Source organism: Lepidochelys kempii, chromosome 27 (assembly GCF_965140265.1).
Source record: "Lepidochelys kempii isolate rLepKem1 chromosome 27, rLepKem1.hap2, whole genome shotgun sequence".
NCBI lineage: Eukaryota > Metazoa > Chordata > Testudines > Cheloniidae > Lepidochelys > Lepidochelys kempii.
Genome location: NC_133282.1, coordinates 17,092,922 through 17,117,668, shown reverse-complemented (window position 1 = coordinate 17,117,668; position 24,747 = coordinate 17,092,922). Strand labels below are relative to the sequence as shown.

General features: G+C 39.7%; 1 protein-coding gene and 1 long non-coding RNA gene across 9 annotated transcripts in view; one reads left to right on the top strand and one right to left on the bottom strand.

Annotated features, from left to right (window-relative positions):
- The window catches only part of LOC140903888 (uncharacterized), a 342,875-nt gene that overhangs the window by 313,409 nt on the left and 4,719 nt on the right, over positions 1-24,747 (bottom strand). Inside the window, exon 1 of one of the 2 annotated variants that reach the window (XR_012156378.1) lies at positions 1,064-1,142. The exons of the other annotated variant lie outside the window; for it this stretch is intronic. This is a non-coding gene — a long non-coding RNA (uncharacterized lncRNA). Of the gene's footprint in view, positions 1-1,063; positions 1,143-24,747 lie in introns of those variants that run through there. 2 annotated transcript variants of the gene reach the window in all.
- Positions 94-23,610, top strand: KRT222 (keratin 222). 7 transcript variants are annotated; one of them, XR_012156374.1, is made up of 7 exons: positions 94-288; positions 5,957-6,085; positions 7,327-7,547; positions 8,992-9,068; positions 9,891-9,999; positions 12,583-12,887; positions 17,148-17,222. XR_012156374.1 is itself a non-coding variant. In XM_073325822.1 (7 exons), exons 3-7 carry the CDS (start codon positions 5,981-5,983, stop codon positions 17,359-17,361), a joined length of 726 nt encoding a protein of 241 aa, XP_073181923.1. In that variant the 5' UTR covers positions 186-231; positions 1,412-4,412; positions 5,957-5,980; the 3' UTR covers positions 17,362-17,646. The 7 variants fall into 7 exon arrangements, 6 of the variants coding, with proteins under 6 accessions (XP_073181921.1, XP_073181924.1, XP_073181919.1 ...); XM_073325822.1 differs by lacking the exon at positions 12,583-12,887 and adding an exon at positions 1,412-4,412 and having other exon boundaries at positions 186-231; positions 17,148-17,646; XM_073325821.1 differs by lacking the exon at positions 12,583-12,887 and adding an exon at positions 1,412-4,412 and having other exon boundaries at positions 213-288; positions 17,148-17,646.

The following is a 24,747-nucleotide window of genomic DNA, read 5'->3' as shown; positions in this document are numbered from 1 at the left end:
AGCTCTGCATCTTTAAAATTCTGCTGTATTTTCTCTCCCTCTCTCTGCTTTCACTGCAGGCAGTGCAGGCTCTGCAGCAGCTGGCTCATCCTATCAATAAGGTTCCCGTTAGTCAAGGTGGAGGATGGGAGCAGAATGGAACTGTCCCAGCTCCTCAATGAGATCAGGGCAAACTATGAAATGCTCATCACCAGAAATCAGATAGAGACCGTCCTCTCAACAAGAACCCAGGTAAAGAGAAAAAGGAGACAATCTATGTCTACCAAATTCAGCCTCAACCTCTTTGAGGTACAGTATTTCCTTTTCAATGCAGCATATTACTTGATTTAGAATTTACTGCAGTATGACTAGACCTAGAAGCTAAGAAAATGTTATGCTTAGGTTATGAAACTCACTCGAAAGGAATGCTCTGTAATGAATCTGGATGTTTGTCTGTACATACAAGACAGTTATATTGTTGTGACTAAAAAAACATGATGACATATACAATAACATGGTACCCTCTAGCCTCATTTAGAATTATCCCTCAGGAGGAAAACATCCTGAATATCATGTAGAGATGACGTAAAGAAGCCATTTATAAAGAGGATTTACAATTTTGAGCACATATGTTATGGAAAACTTTACCTTCTCGGGACAGATTTTCTATTGTTTTCATAAAACTATGCCATATTTGTCTGCAATGTTTATATTACTTGTTCTCTGTGTCATATTTTTAAAGGTTATAAATACCCTATTATAAATTCACACACAACACATCTCTTGAGAACAACAATGTTACAATAATGTGACAAATCTGACTACAAACCATCAAATGCCAAAAATTCCACACTGAAATTTGGGTCTTATATCACCCTTTTGTATTTTAATATTACAACGTATCAGGGAGTAGCCGTGTTAGTCTGTATCCACAAAAACAGCAAGGAGTCTGGTGACACCTTAAAGACTAACAGATTTATTTGGGCATAAGCTTTTGTGGGTAAAACACCAGTTCTTCAGATGCATGGAGTGAAAATTACAGATGCAGGCATTATATAATGACACATGAAGGAAAGGGAGTTACCTCACAAGTGGAGAACCAGTGTTGACAGGGCCAATTCGATCAGGGTGGATGTAGTCCACTCCCAATAATAGATGAGGAGGTGTCAATTCCAGGAGAGGCAAAGCTGCTTTTGTAATGAGCTAGCCACTCCCAGTCCCTATTCAAGCCCAAATTAATGGTGTTAAATTTGCAAATGAATTTTAGTTCTGCTGTTTCTCTTTGAAGTCTGTTTCTGAAGTTTTTTTGTTCAAGTATAGCTACTTTTAAATCTGTTATAGAATGTCCAGGAAGACTGAAGTGTTCTCCTACTGGCTTTTGTATGTTACCATTCCTGATGTCTGATTTGTGTCCATTTATTCTTTTACGTAGGGACTGTCCGGTTTGGCCAATGTACATGGCAGAGCGGCATTGCTGGCACATGATGGAACAGACTTCAAAGAGAAAAAGCAGAACTAAAATTTATTATATAATGCCTGCATCTGTAATTTTCACTCCATGCATCTGAAGAAGTGGTGTTTTACCCACGAAAGCTTATGCCCAAATAAATCTGTTAGTCTTTAAGGTGCCACCAGACTGCTTGTTGTTTTTGTGGATACAGACTAACACGGCTACCCCCTGATACTTGACACTACGCAAGGCACTAAATTTAGCTGTATGGAGTGGAAATCCATCAGCCTCAACAAAAATCTCACACAGATACAGACAGACATCATCTTCCTCTCCCAGTGCAAACAGATGGACATCATACCAAATGGACTGAAGGTAGAAAATCTATTGCAATCGACATACTACATTGACTATGGTGAGAGACTGTGCCACACACTCTCAAAGAAACTGAGGAACCACCTGATCAGCATCCTGTACAGCAGACAGGAGAAGATCAAGAATGAGCTCTCAAAACTGGAGACTCTCATACAAAACCAACCTTCCACACAAACTTTCACGTGGCTGGACTTTACAAAAAAGAGACAAGCCATTTACAACGCAAACTTCACTTCTCTACAGACGTAAAAGGACAGTAAACTATCTAAACTCCTACATGCCACAGGGGGCTACAACAGTGGTACCCTCAACTCACCTAACAATATTGTTAATCTAGCCAACCACACACTTAGCCCAGCGGAAGAGTCTGTCCTATCTCGGGGACTCTCTTTCTGCCCCACCACCCCCACGAACATGATACAGTTCTGTGGTGATCTGGAAGCCTACTTTCGTCGTCTCCGACTCAAGGAGTATTTTCAAAACACCACAGAACAGTGCACTGACCCACAGGAACCCTCCTACCAACACTACAAAAAGAAGAATTCTCCATGCACTCCTCCTGACAGTTGAAATGACAGACTGGACTTCTACAGAGAGTGCTTCCGCAGACATGCACAGGTTGAAATTGTGAACAAACAGCATCACTTGTCCCATAACCTCAGCTGTACAGAACGCAACGCCATCGACAGCCTCAGAAACAACTCTGACATTATGATCAAAGGGGCTGACAAAGGAGGTGCTGTAGTCATAATGAACAGGTGGGATTATGAACAGGATGCTGCCAGGCAACTCTCCAACACCACATTCTACAGGCCACTATCCTCTGATCCCACTGAGGAGTATGAAAAGAAACTACACTATCTGCTCAAGAAACTCCCTGCTACAGCACAGGAACAAATCTACACAGTCACACCCCCAGAGCCCCGACCAGGGGTATTCTATCTGCTACCCAAGATCCATAAACCTGGAAACCCTGGACGCCCCATCATCTCAGGCATCAGCAATCTTACAAGATTATCTGGCTATTTGGACTCTCTCCTCAGACCCTACGCTACCAGCACTCCTAGCTATCTTTCAGACCCCACTGATTTACTGAGGAAACTACAATGCATTGGTAGATCTTCCTGAAAACGCTATCCTGGCCACCATGGATGTAGAAGCTCTTTACACCAATATTCCACATGAGGAAGGACTACAAGCTGTCAAGAACAGTATCCCTGATGAGGCCACGGCACACCTGGTGGCAGAGCTTTGTGACTTTGTCCTCACCCACAACCATTTCAGATTTGGGGATGACTTATACCTTCAAGTCAGTTGCACTGCTATGGGTACCCGCATGGCCCCACAGTATGCCAACATTTTTATGGCTGACGTAGAACAATGCTTCCTCAGCTCTCGTCCCCTAGCTCCCCTCCTCTACTTGCGCTACACTGATGACATCTTCATCATATGGACCCACAGGAAGGAGGCCCTTGAAGAATTCCACCTGGATTTCAACAATTTCCACTCTACCCCACCATCAACCTGAGCCTGGACTAGTACACACAAGAGATCCACTTCGTGACACTACAGTGCAAATAAGTGATGGTCACATAAACACCACCCTATACCGGAAACCTACTGACCGATATACTTACCTACATGCCTCCAGCTTCCATCCAGGACACATCACACCATCCATTGTCTACAGCCAAGCCCTAAGATACAACCGAATGTCCTCCAATCCCTCAGACAGAGACAAACACCTACAAGATCTTTATCAAGCATTCTTAAAACTACAATACCCACCTGCTGAAGTGAAGAAACAGATGGACAGAGCCAGAAGAGTACCCAGAAATCACCTACTATAGGACAGGCCCAACAAGGAAAATAACAGAACACCACCGGCTGTCACGTATAGCCCCCAGTTAAAACTTCTGCAGCACATTATCAATGATCTACAACCTATCCTGGAAAATGATCCCTCACTCTCACAGACCTTGGCAGGCCAGTCCTCACTTACAGACAGCCCCCAACCTGAAGCAAATACTCACCAGCAACTATACACCACACCACAGAAACACTAACCCAGGAACCAATCCCTGTAGCAAACCTCGTTGCCTACTCTTCCCATATCTACTCTAGTGACACCATCAGAGGACCCAACCACATCAGCCACACCATCAGAGGCTCATTCCCTTGCATGTCTACTAATGTTATATATGTCATCATGTGCCAGCAATGCCCCTCTGCCATGTACATCGGCCAAACCGAACAATCCCTATGTAAAAGAATAAATGGACACAAATCGGACATTAGGAATGGTAACATACAAAAGCCAGTAGGAGAACACTTCAGTCTTCCTGGACATTCTATAACAGATTTAAAAGTAGCTATACTTGAACAAAAAAACTTCAGAAACAGACTTCAAAGAGAAACAGCAGAACTAAAATTCATTTGCAAATTTAACACCATTAATTTGGGCTTGAATAGGGACTGGGAGTGGCTGGCTCATTACAAAAGCAGCTTTGCCTCTCCTGGAATTGACACCTCCTCATCTATTATTGGGAGTGGACTACATCCACCCTGATCGAATTGGCCCTGTCAACACTGGTTCTCCACTTGTGAGGTAACTCCCTTTCCTTCATGTGTCATTATATAATGCCTGCATCTGTAATTTTCACTCCATGCATCTGAAGAACTGGTGTTTTACCCACAAAAGCTTATGCCCAAATAAATCTGTTAGTCTTTAAATTGCCACCATATTCCTTTAATATTGCAGAAATTCTGAATACTGAGAGATTTACTCATCATAGGCCAGATTCCCCAATACACTCTGACGGCTTTGCGCCACTCTGAAGACGCAAAGCAGCCATAAACACAGTTTAACTGTCTTATTAAGCCAACTTTACATTTTCTTTGCACCAGGGCAGTGCAAAGCAGCCAAAGTGTACTGAGAAATCTGGCCTCACATGTGTTGCAGTACTGAGACACAAAACAGCAGGTAGAGAACAGAGTTCAGCATGAAGTGTGAATTACATGGCTTTTCTTATCATAATGGTGGATTGATAACATTAAAAACACATTAACATTTTAAAGACAAAATATTAGTTCTTCTTTTACTCTCCTGCCAAGACCCGAATTCAAGAATTTTTCCCTCAGTAACAGCTGATGTCATAACAAGAACCTATGGTAAAGTAGGAAAGTGCGCAAAGGAAAATGTTCTGTTTCCGGTGCTTGTGATGTCACCAATGCTTGCAGGCAAAACACAGAAATGTGAAAGGAACCCTAATTATCATTATCATAATAAACACTACATAAATACCGAGCATTATTCCTACTAGAAACTGACCTGACAAGACCATTTTAAAGTCATGTAATATACCCCATAACCACAGTTACTGTCAAGCTGCTTCACAATCTAATTTATGTAACATATCTAATAGTGGAATAAGATCTGAAATAAGCATTGCCAACTTCACTGACTTCAGTGAAGCTAGGCTTATTTAATACAGAGCTGGATTTGGTCATAATATAGTTGATAAGCCAATACTGGATCAGCATTACAACGAAGAGTGTTATAAAGTGCAGGGGAAGAGAGTGTTCTAAACATCTGGTTTAGGTTCTCTAATAGGTTAGCCTGACCATCCCTATCCTATACTTTTCTGCACCTAAGATAATACAAGTCTCAAAATTATTAATAAAATATTTCAATGAGTTCTTCATTCTTTCTCTACTATATGATTGTTCAATCCATGCCAATGTATCTGGCCCCGATATTGTTAATCAACTGAGATTTTGTACAGAATATGTCCAAGTTGTGTCTGTTTCTGTGAGTATTTATGTTAAGATAGCAGAGACAAAAGTAACCTGTCTTCTTAAGCCTCTTTCATAGAAGTGCAACAGTTACTAAAGATACAGCAAAGTATTTCCCAGTAGAGGTTGCAATACAACAGGTTCCTCAGAGTTTACAATATTCTGATAATGACAGTTTAGCTTTTCATTACAACCTTGAACAAATATATTCAGTTGCCACACAAAAAAATTAACCTAAAAAACCTGTTTTAAGAGAAGTAGATAAGATTTTTTTTCAAAAGTACATTTATTTTATGTTCATTCTTTTAAAATATTTTTTATTTGTAATACTGTTATCTTGTTTATCATTTTCTGTAGCTAGAAGAAGGTACAAGTGAAAGAATGGACAAAGATGAAGAAGCTTTAAAGGCAGCCAGAGCAGAGCTCAGTGAAGCCAGGCGACAGTGGCATCGTATGCAAATTGAAATTGAATCTCTCCAGGCTGTGGTAAGCATGGTCAAAAATTGATATTATCAACTTCCTGAAAAAAATAACCCATTTCTTCTTCTGACATGCAGCATTCCATAGTTCAATATGCACATCAATGACATCCAACAGATGATGAAAACACAGCAAGAACAGAAATGCATAGTGGCTTTGCCTGGGGCCTTTATCTCTTTCTCTTGGTCATTAATTGCCAGAAACTCCCCCAGTCAGTTATCAATGCTTAAGAATATGACATCTTTTGATTCAGAATCTATAATTTTGCACATACTGCTATATGTTTACTTTTTTACTCCTGACAATCAATACCCACAGATTTCAAGAATTCTTCCACAATATCCCCATATCAATTTCCTAATAAATATCCTGCCTGACTGATCTATTCAAATCATGTTTATTTTAATTCTTTGGAACTATGGCTCTGAGTCAACAAAACAATTAATAATATACTTTAAGTTAAGAATGTACTTAAATGTTTTGCTGAATCACAGCTTAAAGTCTATAATAGTGTTGAAAACAATTCTGTCCATCTATCCAACTGCTTTGACTGACTACATTAGGGAACTTTAGAAAACAATCCTTCTCCCACTGCTATCATCAGTTCATCTGCTCTGGTGGGAGATCTAGTGTAGATTAGTTTCTGGCAACTTCCAGTGTCACACCAAAAGAGACTTGTGTACACCAGCATTCCCAGTGGTGTAGATAAAGTGGTGGTAGCACTGATGGGAATTTTTCTTAAAATTCACTAGTGATGACAAAGCCTAGGAATTACACTGTTTGTAACAGGATTTCAGGGAGATCCACTACTGACAACAGATGTCAGATATTTGTCAATTTCCCTATTGCAGACAGGGGTTGTAACTTGATGATGATGACTTTGCAACACTGTGAATACCTGTGACTATTAGAAAACACATCATTCTGGACAGCTGGGTGAAATTACTCATCAAAACTGGTTGATTTCATCATATAGTAGAAGGCTACAATTTTTGTGTGTGAGCTTCTAATTGAGTTTATATGTTTACAGATCTTTCTGGAAAATTAGATGCAAAAAGCCACCAGTTTAAGTTTCTTATCAAAGGTGTTATAAAAGCTGGATTATTATTACAGTTCCTAAAGATTATTTAGCAAATAAATTGAAAAATAAATTTTAAAATATGTTGTCTGAATTGTTAGTAAACACTATGTGGAACTGAACTTTTAGAACTACTTTTTGGACCTTTAATATTGGATTTATTTGCCAGGAAAGAGGATTGGAAAGTTGTCTGCATGCCACTGAGCAGCGGTACCAGATGCAACTGCAGAATTTAAAAGCTGAGATTGAAAGTTTAGAGAAGGAGCTACAGCAAGTGAGGAGAGGTATTGAGGAACAGCTTCAGGAGCATGAAATACTACTGAACACTAAGATGAGGCTGGAACAGGAGATAGCAACGTATCGCAGTTTGCTGGAGAAAGAGGAAAACAGGTATTTTACAGAATGGAGAAAGTGTATTTGCTTTTATATTATTTTTCAGAACTTCTGTTTGCAGTACTTTTCAGAGTTGCAATCACATGAACTCCGCCATCAAATATAGTAGCAAATCCTTCATGAAAGGAATTTTCATTTTGACCTGTGCAAGTTCTATTCAGGCATATTTAAAATCTAAAATTAATATGTTAAATGATTGCATGAACAACTTTCATGCCATTAAAATATCTTATCTTACAAATTCTGCAGTGCTTATTTTTTCTGATTTTCCATGGTTTTCTTTAGACAAATTATCGGTTTTGTTTTTTTAAAGTAAAGTTTATTATTTAACCAATATTTAAAAGCAGTTTGGCCCCCACAGTAGGAAATATTTAGGACTCACCAACCCTAATTGAAAACAAAAAAGGATAGTACTGGGTGTGTGTGCCCACCTCTATTATCAGATGTTTGCTTCAGTACAGTTTTAATCTAATTATACATAGTGGACCTGATTTACCACAGTGTTACACCATTTTGATTTCAATTGAGTTACACCAGCATCAAACTGGAGTAAAATATATTGATCAAAACCTGTAAAAACAAAATGCTGCTGTAATAATTCAACACAGATTTAGCTTTAATGTTTTAAAGAAAGAGAGAAAACTTAAATAATTATAATTCCAAAGCTACTAGTTTAAACAGTTCTTCATTTTCCCACATACACTGTACTGCTCATACATTAGCATTGTCATCTTTAAGCCTTCCCATGCTTTGAATATGTGAATTCCCTGAAGATAAATTAGATAAATTTCATCTGGAAAATCTCAGGTATCAGAGGCAGGATTTGGGTTTGGCACATCTGTATCTGTCAACATAAATGATGTTAAATACTGAAATATTGGTAGTGTTCCCACGTTAAAGAATAAGGGTCCCATTCTCCCTGAAATAGGGATAACCTCCATAGGCAACATGAAACTCCACTATTTTTGCAAGTAAAAGTGTTTCTTAGGAATACTTTTGGGTGGGAAGGAATTTTGCCTCCTCTGCCCCATGCAGAAGAAGCTAGAGGGTTTCACTCCAAGAACCTCACAGGCAAAAACATGTGCACATTAGAGCCCCAAGTGAGGGAACTTATTTCGCATTTTTTCAATATATTGCTATTGTATAACTATGTAAAAATATACATAGCTCATTATGAATAAATAAAAAAAATATTAAGAAAAGTCCTTTCTCGCATACTTCAAAATTACTAAAAACCTTTCAGGAAAGAATGATGGAATACAAATACAAATTTTCAACATTCTTTAGTCCTACAATCAAAATAAGATATGACTACAATAAATCTATATACAAATCTCATTGTCATTATTTCTACATATTTTCCCCTCAATTGCTCACCATTCACGTTTTGGATTAAAACAACAACATTATTACATTTTTGTAATATTTTCATTTTTTTCAGGTTTCATTGTTCTACACCTGATAGAAAAGATGACAGAAAACCTACCACCAGCAAGACAGCTTTTATCCCACCTTCAAGTGAGTTTTTTAAGACAAGGGAACATTCCTAAAATAAAACCACAATAGTTTCTTAGTTCTTAATGTTGCCCAGATGAATTTCCTAAACAGGAGTGACAAAAAGGTACTAGTGTTGTGATGGACCACATGCTTTCTTCCCATAGATAAACCCAAAGGAGAGTAAAACTTGTACCCCAAACTCCAGTAGTAAAAACTTTACTGAATTAAAATATATTGACGAATGCTGTGCATCAGATATCTTACAGTAAATTATTGAAAACCATAGCTGATTCTGTATTTGATTAATACATAGCTAGGAAAGAACTATTTCTGATTTCTCTTATCTCAGATCTATTGTCACATATTCCAGTCTACAGTATCTTTAAAAAACAATTAAATGCCTAATTTAGTCACAGATAATGCCAAAATAAACAATTTTGACCTAAGTTCTTCTCAGGCCAGAATGGAGAAGATGGCCAGAGACAGGGCCTGGTGTATGATCCTCCACTGGAATTTGTTTGCCAGGGCTGAATTCAGGTGGGTGAGTTAGGAGGGCATACAGAGAAACACAGATTTTCTTCTGAAAGGGGGTAGCTTGCACCCAAAGCTAGCACATACTGCTGACCACAACATATAGATAGCTCAGTTACCAGATACGCCCCCAAGTGACAGACTACAGTCCCTTAAGGAGATGGTACACAAGCTGGCATAGTAGCCAGGATTACCTCCTACTAATCTCTTGAACATTATAAAGAGATCTTTTCCTGATGATTGTACAAGGAGTGAAGGCTCCTGAAGAGGGCTCAGAAGAAATATCTGGTATATTTGCATTTTCCTTTACAGCTGGTGCCGTAAAGAAGCATGAATATGAAAAGGTGGAAAAACTGACAAAGCAAGCAATCTTAAATGGAAGCGTTGTGAAGGAAAGTGCTGAAGCTCATGGCACTATACAGTAAGACAAACATAAATTTAGCAAAATTATATATATATATATGTTCTATATATGTAAATGTAAACCTCTCTGGGCTGCACTCTGTATCCCTGGTAGCATCCTTCTTGTACACCATTTCCAGTTAGCAAGGAGGCAACTATAAGATCAGTGTGGACAACACCTCCATCAATAAGTGGTGCTGTATCATTATTTTAGTGCTAAGGTGTTGCCTTGTTTTGATAGTATGCTCTCTGATCAGAACAAGGGAGGAGAAAGGAGAGGAGAAGTTTCTAGTTCTGCCTGTGTATACTGGAGTTGTTGCTTGCAGTGTCCCAATAAATCCTTTGATTTCTGTAAGCGAGTATTACAACTGGTGGCAGTAGCTTCAAGATGGCAAAAGCACTTTGGCCCGAGAATAAATGTATTGGTCATGCAGGTGAGACTGGAATCTGTGAGTACTTAACAGACTTTGAGCTATTGCGCTCTGTAAATGAATGGACTGATGAGAAAGCAGTACAGTACTTCACAGTTTTTTTGGATGGTGATGCCAAAGCCTTTTGCTAGCACCTTCCTAGTGCAAATCATGGATCTTACAAAAAGTTACACAAACATTTATACACTGCTGGGGAGTGAAGGGGAGGGGATCTTTTGAAATACTGGAAGGAATGACAAGCCAGGAGGTGTCAGGAAGGTGGAACTCCTGCATAGTTATTTGTGTGCATTGAAAAGATTGTTCAATAAGGCTTTCCCTACACCACCCTGTCCAGAACATGACTTGAGTGAAGCAGAATGTGCTGTGCAAAATCTGGAACAGGCAATGCAGAGAGGGGCCTATGTCCAGTGGCAAGCCATGAGAGAATCCTGTGTGAAAAGACAGTTTATAAACAGTTTAATAGGGGAACTTCATAAACTCCTGGGGAAGGAAGATAAAATACTAGATAAGGCTATGGGCCAGATTATATACAGAGTTACAAATGTGGAAGCAGAAATTGGGTTTCCTTAAAGTATCAGCTGTTAATGCCCAGACTCATGGTGACTCCTTTATGCCAGATGCAGCACTTCACGAAATAATTGCTAGTGAGGTGGCTAAAATGCTGGAGGAGGCATGGGTGCAAGCTATTCTCAGGTGTCTCATGGGTTACTTGAGACAGACCGTTTCCTGACATTTGCAGGCAAAGTGGATGAAAAGGCTACTGGAGTCAGAATTGCCCGAGCACAGGAACCCACACCGGAGAAGCTAAAAGTTGTTGAGGCAGTAGGGTCACCCTCAGCAACTATTAAAATGGGCCATTTGAAGAGCCAGCCAGATACCTGTTACTATGTGTCTAGAGACATCAACAGCTGGAAAACCACAATGCTGTTGGACTTATGACCTGAATTATGTCTGATATATGGAGAACACGCAGTGCTGAAAGGAATAAAAAAGTTTATGCAGGAGGTAAACTGATAAGTATTGATCATCAACCACTGCACATAATGGGAGACATCCAGCTCCTACTGAACTCAGGGTTTTTGCACACTAAATGGGCTTTTGTTGAGGCGACCAATATTTCTAGTGCTGTAGTATTGGGAGTGGATTTCATCCAAGAGCACCACAAGAACCCTTGGGGTGTTAATAAAACAAATTTGCCCCCATACAATATTCAGATACCTCTGTTGGATGTGGATAGGAGGAAGTGTGGATCCTGAGGGAAAACTCTTGGGGCCTTAGAGGTGACTCTACCATGACTACAGAGGGTGACAGAGATAAATTGCTTCCTGTGGTGGTTCAGAATAAAGTTGTGGTGAAACCAGGTCATCATTCAATAATACCTTTAAGAATAAAGGACTGTTTCAGTGAACCTGTAGGAGTGTTGGAAGCTAGAAACATCCATTTAGAATTGCAGTTTGGCAGAAATGTGTTTCAAGCTGGACCAAATGAGGACTGGCAAGCTAGTGAAAAATCAGACCACGGGGACAGTGTCCAATGTAGCTAGTGTCTCAAAGCCTCTCACAGAGGTCAAGAGCTGTGGAGCAATCCAGTCAGTAGTACAGCTAGAGGCTGACTTGACAGAAGCACCTGTAGAAGGCAATAAAAGGAAACAATCCGAACTGTTCTTACAATATGCTAGCATGTTCTCCAAGAATACTGAAGAGCTTGAGAGATATGATTTGGTGCAACATCGAACTGGGCTTAAACCAGAGAGCATTCCCGTGATGCAGCCTCCACATCAGATGCCCCTGACATATCAAGTAACAGTGAAAGCTAAACCACTTGTGGGAGGATGCCCTGACTGAGCAATCTACATCACCTTGGGCAACCACAATTGTAATTGTGGAAAAGCCCAACAGAGACTTGAAGATATGAGTGCTGGAGACTGGACTAGATGACCTTTCAAGGTCCCTTCCAGTCCTATGATTCTATGATATGCATTGACTACAGGAGATTTAATTCAAAAACAGTTCAAGATAGCTACCCACATAGACTCCTAGATAGTATGTCAGGAGCAAAATATTTTAGTAGTTTTGATTGGGTATTCGGATACCTTCAGATTAAAGTGGCACTTAAAGATCAAGAAAAAACTGCCTTTGTGAAACCTCATGGATTATTTCAATTCTTTTCAGACTCATGAATGCATCAGGGATATTTCCAGAGAATAGTAAATGATTTAACCCAAGTTTTGAGAACTGAAGACATCCTCATGTACACAGATGACTTCATTTGTTTCCACAAAACATGGGAGGAATATCTGGTAAAAGTGGAAAGGATTCTAAAGCTTTTTAAACAGTCATGGTTTAAACATGCAGGAAACAAAAGTCAGTTTGTGAGGAATCGCATCAGGACATACAGTCAGCAAGAAGGGTTGAAACCCCAACCCCAGAAACTGACCATTATAAAGGTTGTGAAGGTTCTTACAAACCCGGAGAAGGTAAAGTAGATTGTAGACCTTTCCAGATTCTATAAGAGATTTGTACTAAATTTCACAACGTGAATACCAGATAACTAAGAATGACTTTCTCTGGACAGAGGGACACCAAAAAGCATTTGAGTCACTGAAGGAAGGATTTCTCAGCCATGTTGTACTTAAATTCCCAGACCCATCCTGTCCATTCATGGTAACCTATAAGGGCTCAAAGGTTTCACTTGAACAAATTGATATTCACTTGCTGGAGGAGTCTCTGCTCCTTGAAGTCTTTAAACCATGATTTGAGGACTTCAATAGCTCAGACATAGGTGAGGTTTTTCACAGGAGTGGGTGGGTGAGATTCTGTGGCCTGCATTGTGCAGGAGGTCATAGATGATCATAATGGTCCCTTCTGACCTTAGTATCTATGAATCTATAAGCACTTGAACAAACTGATAAGCTTGGTAGTCACAGATCGGTGGCTTTTGGTTACAGAACTGAAGTGTTTGGCTATTTGTGAAAACTCTCCAGGCTTATTGTCCATATTTATTAGTTATGGAATTCACAGTGTACACATATAATGCCCTGCAATGGTTCCTTATGAAGCATAACCTAGAAGGAAAACCCGTGGAGATAGATTCACTAACTGTCCAAATATACATTCACCATAAATCTGGAAAGCAAAATATGGTTGAGGAAACTCTCTGCCAGGTCAGGGCAGTAAAAATAGACTCACACTGGTCCTGTGAGGACATCCACTAACTGTCCAAATATACATTCACCATAAATCTGGAAAGCAAAATATGGTTGAGGAAACTCTCTGCCAGGTCAGGGCAGTAAAAATAGACTCACACTGGTCCTGTGAGGACATCCAGTAAGAACAGACTAAGGAGACTGAGTTAATTTTGGTGCACTAACAGATTAAATGAAGGATATGTAGATGGAGGGAGGTTCAATTCAAGAACAATTACCCGTTTAACCAGCTACTAACTTGCTGGTGAAGGAGCATAACATGATTGTCTTGCCAGCAAGCTTACAGACAACAACAGTATTGCAGTGTCTTTATGATAATGAAGCTGCAGGACACCAGTGGTATGAATAGACAATGAGCCAGGTACAGAACAGATTTTTTTTTGGCTGGCATGGCTGCTGATGTTAAGGTACTTTTCCTGTCTCACCCATCAAGAAAGGAAAGTGCCAGCAACGAGAGGCAGAAGTCCTTTATGGGAAATGCCTCAATCTGTTGAGCCCTGCGAGTTCATACAGATTGACTTAAAAGGCCCACTACAGAAACACCAGCTGGAAATCAATATTGGTTGATAGTGTATGACACCTTCTCAAAGTACATGGTAGCACAACTACTAAAGGCTAAAAGGAGTGAGAGAGTTATGGATGCATTGATGAAACATGTAGTTGCATCTGTAATGATCAGGGGAAAGAATCTGAATCATGGTTATTACACGAGGTTTGCCGACAACTCCAGGTAAACAAGGTGAGGACCAGTGTTGTCCACCTTCTGAGTAATGAGAGAGTGGAAAGAGTAAACCAGACCATTGGTTCCATGCATAGAGTTTTAGTGAAGACCAACAAGACTGGGACACAAAGATATCTTTTGTCATCTCTGCATATAACACCAGCCAGCATGCAACTGTCCCTCACTCTCCCTATGAAATTATTTTTCAACTCTGCAAATTCATGCTTCCCTGTGGATGTTGAGGCAGCAGGAACCAGCAAGGCCCCCTGAACCTCCACTGGTGGGTGACATGGCCAAGTCTTATATCTGACCTGAGGACAGCATTCCAGAAGGTGGAGGAAAGATGAGCTGGAAGCAAGCATGCCAGGAATAAGATGCCAGGAAATAGGAGCATTATGCGCCCATCCAGGAAGGAGAGAAGGCTACACAACTGGAAAAAGCAGCCTGGAAAAAAATCCAAATTTATACCTTTTAGGAGGGAACTTTGCACAATAACTAAGAAAATAAATGACTTATTCTTGCTGTTACAAAAAGCAAGAGCTCACCCTTTCGTAGTGCCTAGAGAACTGATGCACAGATGAATTGAAAGAAAGGGGAGACAAACACTTAAGATATTCAATAATCATCCCAAAGGGATACAGAAAAGGATTTGGAAGAATCCAAGCAGGTTCCTATAGCTATGGGAGGCAAGTCATGGAGGAGGAATTGTCAGGGTGTCTTCAGAACCTCAAGATACTGTAGTCTTCAACAGGCATTGTCCACAACAGATAAGCCTAACATGAAGGACATGGACCCTGCCCGCACTCTCCTTACAATGTGTATGATAAACACCCATTTTTTCATGGTCTGTGTATATAAATCTCCTCACTGTATTTTCCACTTTATGCATCCGATGAAGTGAGCTGTAGCTCACGAAAGCTTATGCTCAAATAAATTGGTTAGTCTCTAAGGTGCCACAAGTACTCCTTTTCTTCCTGCACTCACTGATAATCTAGATCCAACTACGAATGAAGACTCAAGAGAACAGACCAACACGGAAATCTGTGTGGATGGCAAACTACCTGGATTCCTAGGAGTTACTATAATCAAACTTTTGTTACTGTTTTTAAATTATTTAACCAGCAGGGGGAAAGTAGTAATTATCAGTGCAGACAGCACTTCCACCAATAAGTGATGCTGTATCTTTCTCTTAATACTAAATTGTCTTGTTTTGATATTGGATTTGAGCAGGGAGGGGTATGTACCGTTTTTACCATGCCTTTGCGTGCTGGAATTGTTACTTGCAGCATCCCAATAAATGCTTTGATTTCTATAAGCAACTATTACACTACACAGAGTAGCAATAACTACTCTTCAAGCTATACTGCGTTGCACAATTTTTTATTATCTAAGTTTTGTGATTGTATTTGTTTTTATGAGACATTATATATTATAATAAACATACTAATTCTAGTATCTGATTCCTTTCCAATAATGTGTCAGTTAGTAACCTTAATGATAAAAAAAAGAAGGTAAACAATGCAATACTTCACTAAATGCTGCAGAGTGCTAAATAATTATTACGTAAATCAACAACATTGCTGTCGACCTTCTGCTTGCATGAGGCTAAAAACTGTGATTTTGAGGGTTTCCATGTACCTCCACAATGTGGAATCCAAATAGTTTATTTTCAGAATCATACCCTTTGGGTGAAATCCTGGTGCCACTGAAATCAATGACAAAAATCCCATTTATATCAGTGGGGCCCAGATTTCACTCCTTATGTGTTATCAGTTGAGGAATACTTACATCAATCTGCAATAGACTATTTAAAGGTTATATAAAAACATACCGTCTTCAAGAGACTTTCTACATTTTTAGTATGAAACAGAATAGAATAAAATTATATTTTACCTAGCCAATCTTAAAAGCATTTTAAGACCTAAGAACTGTGAACTATACTATCTTACTAAAAAAAAAACAGGTATTTTATTAGCCTTGTACATTATTTTTTCAGATTCTATTCTTGTGTTTTTCATATTAGTCCCCTTCCTACTTTCATTATGAACTACAGATACATGATAAATTTGCCAGGTTTCCTTGTTGTTAATTAAAGCAATTATTAAATATTATTTACCTTAACTTGCTTTACTAATAGAGGACAGCATCGTTGTTGTTGTTTTTGTACCTTCTTTTTTTCATTAATATTTAATGAAAACTGGGCCAACTGTGTCACTAATATTTAAGTACAATTACTCATTGAAATCATTAGGGCCTGATCCTGAAACTCTTATTTATGTAAGTAATCCTCACTCTTCCCAACAGTCTGATAGACTTAAATGGGACTACTTGCTTAAGTAAAGTTTACTCATGTGAATGAAGGCTCTAGAATCAGGCTCTTAGCTACTATGTACTTAATTCTATCTTTGCACTGAAGATAGTCTGCATCTGGATTTCTAACCCTCCTTACTTTGAATGCATTCAGATCTAGGGACTTGGTTATGCCCATTACAGATATAGAGGTAACTGCAAAACTCAGATCCTGGGTTGGATTTCAAATAACCTTCCCACTAAAACCTGGGGGTGTTTAGACTCATGGCTTTTGATCCATTTCTATTTTTCTACAATAAGTAGATATATAATGAGGCTAACCCTTTAGTCTGTATTTCTTGAGAATGTAGCTATGAAAAAAGAACTCTGAAATCTCTGCATTTCCTAAAATTATCTCCATATCCCATTACGGAATTTTTCATCACATTTTAAAAGCATACTTTGAAGACATGTAATACTGTGCCTTCAGGATCACATTTACATTTCATTTATTGTTTCAGGACAGAAAAAGTGGATGAAGTTATTAAAGAATGGGAAGGATCTTTCTTTAAGGACAATCCTCATTTAAGGAAAAAATCTGTTTCTTTGCGCTTTGATCTCCACCTAGCAGCAACAGATGATGGATGTTTACAGACTAAACAGAATAACCTACCTGACATTGAAGTCAGGCTGGTAATGAGGAGGTCTTGCAGTATTCCATCTATCAAACCTTAACCTGCAGCAAACTAACTCATGGGTCATTTATGATGGGCTTTGGAAATAAATAACATTAGGACAGATGTAGATGGACCACATGGCTTCCCCTCATCTTGTCACAACTATGAAATGTTACTAAGTATATGCTTTAATAAATATACGAATAATGTGAGATTGTCTTAAATGAAAGAGAGCTGGGTATAGGTGTTATATTTCAAGAAACCTAACTCCTATTAGTTTTTTACTCTTTGTTCATTAATTTTCTCATTTGTTTTTTCCAAAACCTTGCTTTGCTTTGTAGAATTTCGTCAAATATTGAAGAATTGAACTATACCTTTATACCTTTACGTTACTTTTGTAACAAAGAATCTGTTTTCTCTTTTCAGTTAATGAAAACTGAACATTTTATTTTCTTATTCTTCAATATAACAGTCATAATGTATCCTTGTATCACTAAAAACACAAAAGTATCATACTGGATGGTACACATCTAAAACCATTTTTTTTAACTGACAAAAGGTAAATGTATAAAAACTCTTAAAGTATGTAAACTATTACAAATAATTACAAATAAATTTTCCTTGAAAAGGAAATGGCTAATTTTTTTTAATTTGAGAAAGTAACCCATCTAAAATAGTGTTTTCTCCAGTGCATCCATGCACATATTCCTTAAAACCGGTTTTACAAGGAAATAATATTGAGAGATATCATGCCATTGATTTTTAAGGAGAATTCTCCATTAAAATCAATTCTGGGTTTTACTTTAAAACTGAAGGTATGATATAGGCCATTGAGCTTACTACATCTATAGGTTTCCCTCTCTGAGTTCTAGTGAAATATAAAGGGTGAAATCCAGACTGCCCTGTAATCAATAGGAGATTTGCAACTGACTTCACTGAGGCCAGGATTTCACCTGATGTGAAATACAAAATACTAGACCTAGTCCCACAAGCACTCCATGCATGACATTTTATGACTTCAATGGAAGTTCCACACACAGAAGTCTTGTAGGATCAGCTCCATTGTGTTACTAGAAAGACAAGGTAAGGAACCTGTTTCTATGCTTATTTCATTTAAATTAATATGATTAAAAACAGATTTTTTTTCTGCATAGTAAACTTTCAAAGCTGCATAAAGTCAATGTTTAGTTGTAAGTTTTTGAAAGAAAAGACATAATGTTTTGTTCCGAGTTACGAACATCCCCCATTCCTGAGGTGTTCGTAACTCTGAGGTTCTACTGTATTGGCATTAAATAAATAGAAAATGAAAAATCCTAGAACTGCTTCTCCCTCCTGATTAATATATCTGTATTATCGTCTGAGCAATAAGTAAAATAGCTCCTTGAAGCTGTTAAAAATTTAGCCATCCCACAATTTTGAAAACAGTTATTTCCATACATTTCCAGTTGTTACAGTAAGTGTTAAAATTAAAGTAATTTGTATAAAATCCTCTTTAAAAAGTAATTTATGCTATTGTTTTACAGTATATGGCACATCATTATTATGCCTGGGCTTATTTACTGTATATTTAATTAAATTAACCAAATAAGGACTACAAATTTAAATAAAAAATTTTTACTATATCTTTTATGGTATCTTCCACTGCTAATTTAAAGCAGTGTGGGTCAACCTCAGCTACATTAGATAACTTTCTTTCCACAGGAAAATAGAAATACAAACTTATACAAACATATTCTTACTATACTGTGAAACTAGGTTTAAACAACATATATGTTTAGGTAAGAATAACAGTTTACTTATGAAGAATATCTAAGGTATTGACCTTCCAAACTTTAATTGAAGTTCATGGGAGCTGCAAGCATTCAGTATCTCTGTTTTCTGCTGTTTCCCATTAGCATGTCAACATTTTATTCAGGTGTCAGCAATTGCCCTATTACCTGTGGCATGCAAAACAGATACTGACACTGCAAATTTCATCCACTATTTAGTTAACTGCTTCTAAATTGTATTAATGTAAAAACAATGCATTTATACTGTAGGCCATTGTTCTATATCTACTGTTCTAAGCCAACTAATTAACATTAACCTTGACAGTCAAATATTGATCTGGTGTTGTTAATACTTGAGTACTTGGCATCCTGAATGTAACAGCCTGTTCTAGTAATTCCACTATGCAGTTTTTTTGTGTTTATAATATATATCTTTTACAATACTTGAATTTAAACTAAACTGCTTTAAGGCACTTTGAACAGGGATATGAATTTACCAAAGTAAATGATACCACTGCAATAAAGAATAATTAAATTGAACCTGAAACTGCATATTATGTAATTTTGACATGCACTTACATTTAAAAGGTGAGGGGGGGTGGGGAGGGGGAGGGGTATACACAGTATATATACACACATATACAGATAGATAGATAGATAGATATTTTAGATTTAGGTAACTTTATATATATCAATATATATATAAAGTTACCTAAATCTAAAATGAATGCAGTGGACTACAGGTGCTCTAGCATTACAACCCATGCTTGCTTTAGAACTTCTCTACAAATATTATAATCCAGGTTTCCTGTGGATCTTCTCATATCACATGGGGGGGGGGGGAATGTTGCCTGGTATATCATCATTTATTTATTATTGACTATTACTATTTGGGTATGCCAGTGACCCTGACCAGGACTGGAACCCCACTGTGCCAAGCACTGTACAAATATAGAATAGAAAACAGACCCTAGACCAAAGAGTTTACAGTCTAAAAGACAACATAGACAAACAGCAAGTAAGTAATTATCAGAAGTCTAGGCTGACATATATGACAGTAAAACTATTTAGGCACATGGATACTCACGGGAAAAGTTCGCACAGGAACATAGGAATTGCCATACCAGATAAGACCAATCATCCAGGATCTTGTATCTGACAATAGTCTATACCAGATGCATCATAGGAAGGTGCTACAATCCCTGCAATGGGCAACTATGGAATAACCTTGCCCATAAGAAAATTTAATTTTAACCATCCATCATTGGGCATATGCTGTGAAACATGATATTTTCTGTATTTTTTATCCTATCTAATGCAACTATGACTGTTCTCACTACCCTTATAAACTGCATGCATTGTACTGCTGAACACGTCTGGCCTAATAAGCTTACATTAAAATGTGTAGATTATCTAAAAAGAAAAAAAAAATGAATATAGGGTCTATAATGGTAGTCAGCAACCTATTTAATCACAAGCACAGATCCTTAACTCCCAAATAGAATCCTAGTTACTTCAAACGAGACCCCATATAGTAAACCCTTTCCAGAATTGGGACTGTGGGCCTTACAGTGCAGTCAAACCACCCATTCAGACTCAGACAAAAATTTCATTGAAGTCAGTAAAAAGAAAAGGAGTACTTGTGGCACCTTAGAGACTAACAAATTTATTTGAGCATAAGCTTTCGTGAGCTACAGCTCACTTCATCTGATGCATTCTGTAGCTCACGAAAGCTTATGCTCAAATAAATTTGTTAGTCTCTAAGGTGCCAAGTACTCCTTTTCTTTTTGCGAATACAGACTAACACGGCTGCTACTCTGAAACCTGTCATTGAAATCAGTGGGAGTTTTACCAGATTAAGGATTGAAGGTTCAGACCAAAATGTTTAATCAAGGTTATGTTGTATTTCCACTTAAGTATCAAAGTGCTTAAGCAGTCAGTGGATAAAAGTACTACTGTTTCACTACTGAAAACATGGGTACAAATCTTGATTTTTTAAATTAACGTATCTGAGGAGAGACAAGGTGGGTAAGGTAATGTCTTTTATTGGATCAACTTCTGTTGGTCAGAGAGAAAACGCTACACAGTCTCTCACCAACAGAAGTTGGTAAAATAAAAGACATTACCTCATGCACATTGTCTCTCTAGTATCCTGGGACCCACATGGCTACAACAACACTGCATACAAATCTGAAGAGGAGCAGTTATAATTCATTACAGTGAGCAGAAGTATTTAGTAAGACAGTTATAAATTGCTTCCAGAAAGTCACATCACTATACATATACTATAACATGTATTACAAAACTCAGGATAAAGGAGTTCCCTTTGAGGGCTAATCCTACTTTACTGTCTCAAAACCACACCAACTAGAAGGGTTACTTTGAAAAGTTCTAATAATTTGCATGAAACCACAGAAGATATAGATGGAAAAGATCTGTAACACCGAATCCACCATGCTGCAAGTGGAAGATACAATCCTCTTAACAAGCAAAATACCAGACGTTAAACTGAATTTGGGGTAGTGTGGACTCAATTTGATGGTATTGGCCTCTGGGAGGTATCCCAGAGTGCTCCACTGTGACCGCTCTGGACAGCACTTTCAACTCAGATGCACTAGACAGGTACACAGGAAAAGCACCGAGAACTTTTGAATTTCATTTCCTGTTTGGCCAGTGTGGCGAGGTCATCAGCAGAAGTGACTATGCAGTCCCAGAATTGCAAAAGACCTCCAGCATGGACCAAACGGGAGGTACTGGATCCGATTGCTGTATGGGAAGATAATCTGTGCTATCAGAACTCCGTTCCAAAAGCCGAAATGCCAAAATATTTGAAAAAATCTCCAAGGGCATGAAGGACAGAGGCTGTAACAGGGACCCGCAGCAGTGCCATGTGAAACTTAAGGAGCTCAGGCAAGCCTACCAAAAATCCAAAGAGGCAAATGGACACTCTGGGTCAGACCCCCAGACATGCCGCTTCTATAATGAGCTGCATGCAATTCTAGGTTGTGCCCCTACCACTACCCCACCCCTGTACGTGGACTCCTGCAAGGGGGGAGTCTCATGCAACAGGGATGAGGATTTTGGGGATGAGGAAGATGAGGAGGAGGATGAAACCGTTCTCCCCAACAGCCAGGAACTGTTTAACACCCTGGAGCCAATACCCTCCTAACCCGGGCTCCCAGACCTTGAAGGCAGAGAAGGCACCTCTGGTGAGTGTACCTTTGTAAATCTAATACATGGTTTAAAAGCAAGCATGTTTAATGATGAATTTGCCCTGAAGACTTGGGATGCATTCACGGCCAGTACAGCTACTGGAAAAGTCTGTTAACGTGCCTGGGGATGGAGCGGAAATCCTCCAGGGACATCTCAATGAAGCTCTCCTGGAGGTACTCCCAAAGCCTTTGCAAAAGGTTTCTGGGGAGGGCAGCCTTATTTCGTCCTCCATGGTAGGACACTTTACCACGCCAGGCCAGTAGCATATAGTCTGGAATCATTGCATAACAAAGCATGGCAGCATATGGTCCCAGTGTTTGCTGGCATTCAAGCAACATCCGTTCTTTATCTCTCTGTGTTATCCTCAGGAGAGTGATATAATTCATGGTCACCTGGTTGAAATAGGGGAATTTTATTAAGGGGACATTCAGAGGTGGCCGTTCCTGCTGGGCTGTTTGCCTGTGGCTGAAAAGAAATCATCCCTGCTGTTAGCCACACGGTGGGGGGGGTGGGTGAAGCGATCATCCCAGAGAAATGGGGGGGGGACCGTGTACCAAAAGCACATGTGCTATGTAATGTTAACAGCTTGGTTCACCATGAAAGAGTCTAACCATTGTTCTCTAAAATGTGTCTTTTTAAATACAACTCTCCCTTTTTTCCTCCCGCAGCTGCAAATGTTTCAACGCTCCCCCTATCATCTCCATCCCAGAGGCTAGCGCAGATAAGAAGGTGAAAAAAACGCACTCGCAATGAAATGTTCTCTGAGCTCATGCAGTCCTCCCGCACTGAAAGAGCTCAGCAGAATGCATGGAGGCAAGCAATGTCAGAGTCCAGGAAAGCACAAAATGAATGCGAGGACAGGAAGGACACACGAGACGAGAGGTGGCGGGAGCAAGAGGAGAGGTGGCAGGATCAAGATGATAGGTGGCGGCAGCATGATGAGAGGAGGCAGGATGCAATGCTGAGGCTACTGAAGGATCAAACTGATATGCTCCGGCGTATGGTTGAGCTGCAGGAAAGGCAGCAGGAGCACAAACCACCGCTGCAGCCCCTGTGTAACCAACCGCCCTCCTCCCCAAGTTCCATAGCCTCCTCACCCAGACGCCCAAGAACGCAGGGTTGGGGGGGGGGGGGCTCCGAGCACACAACCACTCCACCCCAGAGGTCTGCCCAAGCAACAGAAGGCTGGCATTCAATAAGTTTTGAAGTGCAGTGTGGCCTTGTCCTTCCCTCCTCCACCACCCCACCCAGAGCTTCCCTCCTCCCCGACCCGTCCCGGGCTACCTTTGCAGTTATCCCCCTATTTGTGTGACGAATTAATAAAGAATGCATAAATTTGAAACAACAATGACTTTATTGCCTCTGCAAGCGGTGATTGAAGTGTGGAGGTCAGTTGGCTTACAGGGAAGTAGAGTGAACCAAGGGGGTGGGTCTTCATCAAGGAAAAACAAACCGAAATGTCACACTATAGCCTGGCAAGTCATGAAACTGGTTTCCAAAGCTTCTCTGATGCACAGTGCGCCCTGCTGTGCTCTTCTAACCGCCCTGGTGTCTGGCTGTGCGCAATCAGCGGCCAGGAGATTTGCCTCAACCTCCCACTCCGCCATAAACGACTCCTCCTTACTCTCACAGAGATTGTGGAGCACATAGCAAGCAGGAATAACAGTGGGAATACTGGTTTCGCTGAGGTCTAACCGAGTCAGTAAACTATGCCAGCACGCTTTTAAACGTCCAAATGCACATTCTACCACCATTCTGCACTTGCTCAGCCTATAGTTGAACAGCTCCTAACTACTATCCAGGGTGCCTGCGTATGGCTTCATGAGCCATGGCATTAAGGGGTAGGCTGGGTCCCCAAGGATAACTATAGGCATTTCAACATCCCCCACGGTTATTTTCTGGTCTGGAAAGTAAGTCCCTTCTGCAGCTGTTCAAACAAACCAGAGTTCCTGAAGATGTGAGCGTCATGTACCTTTCCCGGCCATTCCACGTTGATGCTGGTGAAACATCCCTTGTGATCCACCATTGAAAAGTACCCCTTGCGGTTTACATACTGGCTGCCAAGGTGGTCCAGTCCCAAGATAGGGATATGCGTTCCGTCTATTGCCCCACCACAGTTAGGGAATCCCATTGCAGCAAAGCCATCCACTATGACCTGTACATTTCCCAGAGTCACTATCCTTGATAGCAGCAGCTCAGTGATTGCATTGGCTTCTTGGATCACAGCAGCCCCTACAGTAGATTTGCCCACTCCGAATTGATTCCTGACTGACCGGTAGCTGTCTGGTGTTGCAAGCTTCCAGAGAGCTATCGCCACTCGCTTGTGAACTGTGAGGGCTGTTCTCCTCTTGGTATTCCTGCACTTCAGGGCAGGGAAAAGCAAGTCACAAAGTTCCATGAAAGTGCCCTTATGCATATGAAAGTTTTGCAGCCACTGGGAATCATCCCAGACCTGCTATACT